The sequence below is a fragment of the Merops nubicus genome, unplaced genomic scaffold (assembly GCF_000691845.1).
Source record: "Merops nubicus isolate BGI_N331 unplaced genomic scaffold, ASM69184v1 scaffold23931, whole genome shotgun sequence".
Lineage (NCBI taxonomy): Eukaryota > Metazoa > Chordata > Aves > Coraciiformes > Meropidae > Merops > Merops nubicus.
Window position 1 is genome coordinate 37,072 of NW_008586588.1, and position 9,768 is coordinate 46,839.

Below are 9,768 nucleotides of genomic sequence, written 5' to 3' on the forward strand. Positions count from 1 at the left end.
TTCCTGATTCTTCTGTTGGAGAATAGTTCTCCTCATTAGCTGTGTTTTATATTATATGTGGCCAGGAGAGAAGGGGGAGGCCTGGAAAAGCCCTTCCATCTGAAAACTCAGTATTTGCATCCAAAGAGTAATTTTCACCCTCTTTAATAAACAGTCAACATCTGCTATTAATAATTCCTCCAAAGTAAACACCTTTAGCAAAACACTGTTTGCTGTTACAGCTGTTGAACCAAGAAAACTTTCAGATTTTTTGCCAGTAGATTCACCCAAACATTAAATACAGGCTGGAAGGGTTCAGCTGCTTTTACTAGATGTGCAAAGCTGTTTCCAATCGCAAGGACAAATTTAAAGACCATGTTATCATATAGTCTTTGATTAGAGGTGGAATGTCCTACCTTCCAGAGATGACTTCAGGGGCTGCATAATTTGGGGAACCACAGCTGGTGCGTAGGAATTCACCATCTGACATCATGTTGGACAATCCTAAAAACAAGAGGTTCACTGCATATTGATGCTTGGTGTGAAGGTCCAGCCACAGAGGAATCCCATAGGACACAGAGGAAAGGAAGTGCAGCAAATGGAGGGGGAAATATGAAGGGGAACTGTTGACATAATTTAGATAGAATGCTGCGAGGTGATTGGGAAATTATTATCATCATTATTATTACTGTGGTTGTTGTTATGATTATTGTTACTTTCACATCTCACCAAGGAATACACACTCCAGGCTAATTCTGCTCCTCTTAAGTTGCAAATCCCGGAGCACAGAGGAAAAAAGACATAATTCATAGCTCAGAGCACTTATTTTATATGGGACTCGTGTGGGGCTGTGAAATCAGTAAATCTTCAACAGGATTTATCACTGCTAGAGAGGACTCACTGGGACTGAGCTGGTAGCTCAGCTGTTCCAATGGATTTCAAATGGTAATGCCACTTAAAGACTCTTGTTACTGCTCATTTGTAAGACGAAGTGAGGCTGAGAGCACATGGAGAACACACATAAAAACAAACACACGTGGCCAGCTCACCCTGGAATTAACTGCACTGAGTCTCTCTTAAACATAAATTAGCTAAACCTCTACATTGGGTGATTATACTCAAACGCAGTGAAGATTTGCAAATTGCTTTCCTGCTCCATTCTTAACGCCAGTCCAGAAGCAGCCTACAATAAGTAATCCTTGCTTTTGCAAGAGGCTGGTGTTTATAACTGTGGGCTTTTCAGGTAAAGCAAACTGCTGGTGGTTAGGAAAACAGGCTCTGGGTTTTGTAAGGCGTGCTCCGCGGACACGCTCCAGCAAGTGCCTCGGGGCTGGCTGCATTTCTGGAATGCTGCTGGGGTCACATACCAAAATCAGCTATCTTTGCATTCATGTGGGCATCCAGCAGCACGTTCTCTGGTTTCAGGTCTCGGTGGACGACCATGTGTCTGTGGCAGTAATCCACTGCAGAGAGGATCTGCTGGAAAAGGCGTCGAGCTTCTGCCTCTTCAACCTACGGATGCAAAGGGAAACAGCCCTGAAGGGTGGTCTGTGCACAGAGCTGGCAAAGGAAGGTTTGACTTAGCAAGGAGACAAACCATTCCAGGGTAATGGGACTACTGTGATGATTTTAAATAGCTACATAGCTATATTAACTATAAAGTTGTGAGCTATATTAGAAAAAATATATTTAAAATGATGAGGAGACAGATTATTTTTACTGATGACTTCCCAAAGATTCCCTGCATGAAAAATTTACTTTCTGAATGCAAAAGTTCAGAAGGGATCCAAATTAGTCACTGAAAAGATCCAGAGGGGTAAAATGTGCTGGGAATCAGAACTGTATAGAGAAAAATAAATGGAGTTATCTCCATCGACCACTGCACTAATCTAAACCAATTTATTGTAAATGTATTGATTTTTGTAGGACAGAGAGGAAATGTATAATGGGCTGATCCTTCACCCAGAGCCTTATACTGAATGTCCACTTCAGCCCATTTTTATCTCCTTGCCCTGTGACTGCTCCCTGCCTGAGAGGATGTCAGTGGGGCAGACACTGGTCATTTTCTTTGTAACCATAATATCACATTTCACAGGCTCACCCTCTGCCTCAGGTGATTTATACCCAGCATGATTACTGGCACTTGAAACTGTTGTTCAGATAACCCACATCTGTAAAAAGACTTCAAAAATCTTGATCTGGAGCCAAGAGGGAGCCTGGGGAGGAATGGATACCACGCTGAGTGGTCCTTCCCTCCAATGATGTAAATCTGCTCTGAACTGTGTGGGTTTTGACAGGCAATCCATAGATAAAACCTATAAAAATATGCTAGTTTTTCAAATATTTGCACTAAGCAACAGGTTACCTTGGATATTTTGGATTGTGTATTGAAATATATCAGGAAATGTTAAAGAAAATCACACACAACTTCTGTGTGAGCTGGGTACAAGACACTCCAGATGGGAATTGCTGTGGAATAACTTCTATTTTGGGCCTTAACCTTACCCACATTCCCTTTAGCAGTCATTTTGCTTCTAAACATGGTTCTCTTACCACAACAGTGTTTGGGCTGACATGGTACTAGCACTTACACGTCCATGCTTACAGATGTAATCAAATAATTCACCACCAGACACGTATTCCATGACCATGAAGAAATCTGTTGGTGTGCTGATGACTTGGTACCTTCAAAAACACAAGCAGATTCAAAAACATAATACGCATTTAAGAACAGGGAAAAGTTATTAAACAGTTTATTAGTTTCATGTCAACCCTTCAAATAAGTATTTGCTTGGTTCTTGCATTTATAATTGCTTTTCACTTCTGAAAAGCCATCTCTTATTTCAAGCATAATCTTCATAATCTTTCACTTGTCTACAAAAACATCTCTTTTGCAGACCTATGGTTTTCCTTCAAGCTTTTACATAATCCTCTGAAATTGCCAGACAATTCTATCACATTTAGGGCTGTCACGACTTTCAAATTTCCATTTTGGCTAAGAACTGCAACAACAGCTTTGGAAATTAAGGCTTTGTTAGCTGGAGACTGTTTTAGTTTCCCTCATATCACAGATAAAGAATGCTAGACACTAGAGGGAGCTTCTTTTTGAAAGGTATAGAAACAAAGAGGACCACCTCAAAAAGTTATTTTTCAAATATTAAACCTTCTATATTCCAGAACAGGGAAAAAAAAAAAAAACAAAAACAAAAACTATCACCCTTGACTTGCAGATTTGTTCTCCATTTTCATTCAAAATGATCCCTGAGCACTGCAAAAGGATTTCAGTGTCCCAGCTGGTACAAACTGCTCATGATAAGCTGAGGTCAGTGCAACTCCAGGAGTTCACAGCAGCACCAGATGAGACTCCCCTGCTTTATTTCAGATACATTGTTGCCTGCTTTGCTTTTCTATAGCTGAATTTTTTAAACAGACATATTTCAAACAATTTTCAGAGATCAGCAAGTGAACAGGGGATAGTCCCGTAAACATCAGTAGGATCAACCTGATTTTTCTGAAGTGTTTAAGATACAGACACTTCAGTTATTGTATATAAAAGAAGTAGTGGGGCAATTAACATGTAAAAATCTATTGAAAGAGGAGTTTTATGTGCCATGGTCTCCTCTTCACCTCTTTATCATTCTGTTTCACAGCTGCAGTATGTACCACAGGACACTGGCATTGTTAAACTGGGTTTAATTTTCAGGCTTTAATACTTTGACAAACATGTGAACATGACTTAACTTGCAGGATGCTGGATACACAGCAGAGGACTTTTGCTGGCTTTTTCATGAAAGAATACCAACCTGTTCTCCAATAAATCCATGTAACTGTGAAGTTACTCTAAAGTCAACAGTTGCTGCATGGTTAGTTATTTAACTGCAGAGAGAATTTGTTTTCCCTTCCCTCTAAGTCCCAGGTATTTGCTATATCTCCTGCCAGTTTTAAGGCACACCTAAATGTCAGCTTACCCTTGTAGTTACCATTCAACAGCTTTCTTTTATAGAAATGCCAAAGATATTATCAAGTGCCTCATTAATGTGGACTGGGAGCACAAACTGGGGATTGAGAAAGAATCCCAGAGGCTGGAGTGCAGGTGCTGATTTACAACTTAACTTCAGGTTCATCTGAGTGGCAACTTTGAAAACTTATGTCTGAATAATAAATTTTTTTAAAAATGTTTCTTTAAGCTCTGGATAATCAGGCCATTAAAACATAAATCCTGTTGACTTCAGGCCAAGGCTTCACTCTCTGAGCCTGACCATGCTGCAATTCTTCAGGCACAGTTCTCAGCAGCTTCAAGTCTGGAGATAGGAAGCCTAAAAAAGCATCATCATGACAGAAACTCCAACTTTCCATTTTTAAGTTTTCTAACTTTTCCTGCTACTCTGAGCCATCTCCTGAAACCAAGTCAACTGTGCCTGTGAACTCTTTGCAGATGAAGTAAGCTGAACACAGGGCAGAAAGGGTACTTACAGTTTGATAATATGAGGGTGCCTGAAGAGTTTAAGGTTTTGAATTTCTCTTTTGATCTTCCCAACCACATCTAGGCTGCGTATTTTCTGTCTGTTGAGTATTTTTACTGCTACCTTGTGCCCCGTCAGCTGGTGTTCACCAACTATGAGAGAGAATTGCAAAGTCACCCAAGAGTGTAGCAAGTTTCATACAAGCAATATGTACAATACACTGTGATTTATCAGCAAAAAGCAACTCTTGAAGAGAAAAAAAAAGCAAAAGATGAGGGTGTAAAGTTATTTTAAACTTGAGTTTTCTCTCTTCACTTTATTGTTTTCCCAGTGGAGTCATGGAAGACAGAAGAGACTTATCTGCAAAAAAACACTCAAGTAAATAAACAAAGTGAGTTACTGGAGGTCGTACCCAAAGCTACTTTGCAAGGATTTATAGCTTGTAAAAACTAGATCAGTCAGAAACAGATATATTTAAATGGCAGAGGAGAACCTCCACCGTAAGACACTAGTTGATTAAATCCCTAATAAACCCCAGTCTTAAAACTAGACCAACACACTTCTTTTAAAAAATGATATAGGGATTTTCCCTGCCCAGAATAGGACCATGGGATTTGCATTAGTAAAATGAATTTCTATTTATACTTTCTCAAGTGTGCTTCTTGGTTTGATGACAAGCTGCAGGAACGCTGCTGCACTGCAAGAGCAAATCCAGGTTTTAGAAAAGCTGCAAACTTCAGGAGGGCTTTTTATAATATGAACTTGGTGCACTGAGATGCTGATGCTTATCTCCTGTGTTTGGGGACAAACAGTAACCACAAACTGGGAGCAGCACCACGGTTACTGGGGGAGTTGGACTGACTTAACAATAACGTGAAACAAAGTGAACAAATTCAGCCTTTGATCCATTTGTTATCAATACACAGACTATACAAAAAACCACAAAGCTCCTGGGAAGCAAGATTTATATTGAAGTCAGCAACCTACTGCTTGAAAACTGTCAGTTAAATGTTTATATCTAAAAGGGTTCTCTGGCTACGAGCTATCCCTTTTTCAGTATTTTCTCATGTGCTATTAAAAATGGGGACACACGGGTGGTTTTCTAAAGACTGCAGAGAAAACCTGCTTACAGTAAATATTTGTGCTCTCTAATTATGAACGTTACCCTTCTGGTAATACTGTTGAGCATGAAGAGTTAATAATTACGAGCAAACCTTGTTATTACTTTATTAGAGTCTGTAATTTTGGAGGCTTTAATGAGCAGCTCAGAAGCAAACGGCGTGAGAAGGGCAGGGCAGCAGCTCCGGCCCTGCTCGGGCCATGCCAGGTCACTATTATTAGCCACCAGATAAGACCTGCTAGAGATTCTTTCCTCAATAAGAGCATTCTAAAAATAAAACACTTTGCTGCCCTTGAAAATTAAAGCACCACTTTGCACGTCCGTTTTATTCCTCGCCATACTTAAAAGCACTAGATGAAATGAAAATAAACGAAGCTCCGCAGTATAGATGCAATTTAGGGATTAGCTGAAGGCTGGAGGAGGGAGATAATTCCTCTGGCATGGTGCAAGGAGGGAGCTGTAAATAGTCCGAGGAGGCATTTTCCCTGGTGCATCCTTGGGGAGAGGAGAGCAGGGCAGTGCTGGGCCTGCCCCATAGCAGGGAGGCTTTGCTGGAGTAAGGCTCTGCAGAGCAGCACGTGGTACAGAAGCATGGGCAAGCTCTACTGGGGCTTGCACGGGGGGCAGCCTCTGTGGGCACTGCAAGAAATTCCCCCCAAGCTGTGCCAAGAGTTGTCTCATAAAGGGCACTGATCTCCCCTTGCCAAGGCTGTCATGGTATATGTTTGGTATATGTTACACCAAGGAGGATGGGGAAGGCACAACAGAGGGGTGCAGGACAACTTCAGCAGACATCTTTGAGGGGAAGAATTTTACCAGCAGCATCTGATTTGGTCAGCTACAGCCCTGGGAGGCCTCTGCTCTCACCTGGGAGCACAGGAGGCTGTACTTCAAAGCTGCCCTTTATTCATCCACTCAGCCCTAAGGAAGAATTATAAAGCACTAAGCCCTCAGTTGGGAAACTGAGGAACAGCAAAGCAAAGAGGCTTACTGCTAAACTAGGAAGAAACCCCTGATTTCTGCCATCCTTTGCTTCCAGACAACCCTTTCTGGCCTTATCTCAGTATAGGCTTTGAAAAATTATTATTATTATTATATACTTTGGGGAAAAGAATATGGCCATGGCCAGACAGAATAATTATTGTTTTTAATACCATCACTGAATAGTTCATCTCCTTCCCACCCAGGACAAACAACATGTAACTCTGCGAAGGTTTGCTAGTTCAAACACATTAATAATTAAAAATAAACAGTCTATTTTGTAATCCATCCTTTGCTTACAGTAAGCATTAGATACAGAGATATTATTGTTTCAGTCCCCAGTGGCTTGTTAAGCCTACTCGAACGCCTTGAGAGAGAGAGACAAAGAGAGGACATTATTTGCTGTGTGGTGGGAGACTCTTAAGCCTTTCAGGTCTCTCTGGCCACAGCCTGTAGATGTAGGAATTTTGACATGGGGCAGTCAACCTTCCCTCTGCTCCCAGAGTCACCCCCTCTGACCTCAGGTGCTGGAGCACGCTGGGGGGACGATCTGGCCCCAGGCTAAGGAGCAGTGGCAGATGCCATGCCTCCCACAGGCAGGGAAGGGGATGCTTGAGCAGCTCATCCTTAATGGCTTTGTCTTCTCCTTGCCCAATGGTGGTCCTAGTCTTGGGTGTTGGTGAGGAAGCCTTCTCCTTCCCCCTCACTGCCTCCTCAGATTAAAAGCCCAGGGGGAAGAGGGAGGGCTGAGCAACAGTATCAGAAAGGAGATTTGAGCATGTCTTGTGTTTTAGTGACGAGCACTCAGGTAAGCTCCAGCACAGCTTAAAACTAGCCACAAGGACTCTGCTGGGACAAGCAGGGCAGATGGATTCGACACTGAGATGAGGAGCAGCACTGCAGACCATGCCCCCCAAAAAACCCAGCCATAAGGGTTAGGTGCTAATGCTGACCCTAAACTCCAGAAACCAGCACCAAACAGGACACGGCGTGAGTGCCCTCAGCTGCCACCCCATCTGCTTGCACGTGTGACTGCCTGAGCAGGAGAACATTTTAGGGAGGGGTGAGAATACTCCCTTCCTATCAGCTGTGCTGGCTCTTATCAAGTGAAAAATTAAATCCATCCAGATCTTATATTTAGCAACATTGTATTAATTAATTTATACCATCCTTCCTTTCCCTTTCCTTCATCCGTTCTCTCTCCTCTAGTTTATCTTCTCCCCAGTGCAAGGTTTGTGCTTCAGAGGCAATGGTACAGCGCCTGGGAAAATGGGATCTGACCCCACCTGGAGCCCATGGAGGTGCCTTCATAACCAACATAAACATAACCCCTGTGCTGTCAGTCCTTGAGGCATCACAAATTGATCACCTTGATGGCCAACAAGTGCACGCAAGAAACCACCAAGTGGCCACCAGGGATGTCGTGTGTGACACCACATGGAAAAATGTTTGTGTTACTCTGCTGGATGGTGATTGAAGCTCTTGAAGATCATAGAATCATAGAATCATTCAGGTTGGAAGGGACCTCCAAGATCATCAAGTCCAACCCCCGAGCCACCAAGGCTCCAAAGTCCTCTGCCACCACAGATCAGAATCTGTCAGGGTTGGAAGGGACCACAAGGATCACCCAGTTCAAACCCCTCTGCCATGAGCAGGGACACCTCCCACTAGATCCGGATGCCCAGAGCCTCATCCAGCCTGGCCTTAAAGCCCCCCAGGGATGGGGCCTCAACCACCTCCCTGGGCAACCCACTCCAGGGTCTCACCACTCTCATGGTGAAGAACTTCTTCCTCACATCCAGCCTGAATCTGCCCACTGCCAGCTTTGCCCCATTCCCCCTAGTCCTGTCACTACCTGATAGCCTAAAAAGTCCCTCCCCAGCTTTCTTGTAGACACCCTTAAGATATTGGAAGGCCACAATAAGGTCACCTCGGAGCCTTCTTTTCTCCAGACTGAACAGCCCCACCTCTCTCAGTCTGTCCTCACAGCAGAGCTGCTCCAGCCCTTGGATCATTCTGGTGGCCCTTCTCTGGACACGCTCCAGCAGCTCCACGTCCCTCTTGTAATGGGGGCTCCAGAACTGGAGCAGTACTCCAGGTGGGGTCTCACCAGAGCAGAGTAGAGGGGGAGAATCATCTCCCTCGACCTGCTGGCCACACTTCTCCTGATGCAGCCCAGGATCTGGTTGACTTTCTGGGCATGAACCTCACTGTGCAAGGGCTGTGGTCATGGGAGAGCTCTTCAGGGACTGAGAGGGTGGGATGTGTCCAGGACAAGCACAGCAGCAATTCCTCTCATCTGTCCCTACCAATCACCAGCAGAGGAGATGCCACCTCCTTCCTCCATTGCTTCATTAAGCTCAAAACCCAAGAACATTCCCAAAGTTCTACTTTCTGCAAATTCATCTTTGGCATGCAGGACAGGGAAGATGACTATCACCAGCTCTGCCTGTATTGGGCACAATTCTGTGTGGTGACGTTGACCCTTGGCATGAGGTCATCCTATCCACCCACCACGCTGACTTCTGCCACCTTCCTCTCTTCTAACAGATGCTGTATTTTCATCACCATTTCCAGCTGGAATTTCAGCATTATCACCAAATTCCTGCTCCCATCTGCCAACCTGTTTGCTCCGCTCTGTGCCTTGCGTGGTCTTTCTGTACATGAGAACTAAAGAACTAAATGGGCTTAAAACTAACAGCTTCTTGTAGTGTTAGCTAGTTTTTAGGAGGATCAGTTCACTGATGACCCAGGGCAACAGGGAAATTTTCTGTTGTAACTCTGGTTTCTGATGGCTCAAAGTGACTATTCAGCTCCAGCCACAAATTCAAGCTCTGGTTAGTACCCCATCATCACTAAATCCTTCCTTTCATTGCCACTTTTTTTTTTAAATGTCTATAATAATTGCCCTTCTTAACAATTGTAATTTATGATTTCTTAATTAGGGAGAAAAAGTGCCTCTTACAAAGTCTTGTGCAAGGCAGAGTTTGAAGAAAACACATCATCAACAGGAAATGTCAATGATGGCACTGGCCTTCTTCGTGAAAAAGCAATTACTATACACAACATATACAAAATTTGAACCAAACAAGCAAAAATATCTTTGCTTTTCTCATGTTTCTTGCTAAACAGGGAAAACACAAGTTTTTCTAAGGCCCATTTGATTAAAATGCTGCAATTCTGTATAAATACGAGATCTATTTCATCATCTCAGTTTCTAATCTC

General features: G+C 43.3%; 1 protein-coding gene across 1 annotated transcript in view; it reads right to left on the reverse strand.

Moving 5' to 3' along the window:
- Positions 1-4,594, reverse strand: part of PRKAA2 (protein kinase, AMP-activated, alpha 2 catalytic subunit) — a gene marked incomplete at its 5' end in the record, with an annotated part of 11,022 nt that extends 6,428 nt beyond the window's left edge. The window contains 4 exons of the mRNA XM_008948711.1: positions 396-483; positions 1,347-1,491; positions 2,571-2,664; positions 4,453-4,594. Of these exons, the coding sequence (XP_008946959.1) occupies positions 396-483; positions 1,347-1,491; positions 2,571-2,664; positions 4,453-4,594 (469 nt within the window). The remainder of the gene's footprint in view (positions 1-395; positions 484-1,346; positions 1,492-2,570; positions 2,665-4,452) is intronic.
- Positions 4,595-9,768: the final 5,174 nt, after the last annotated feature.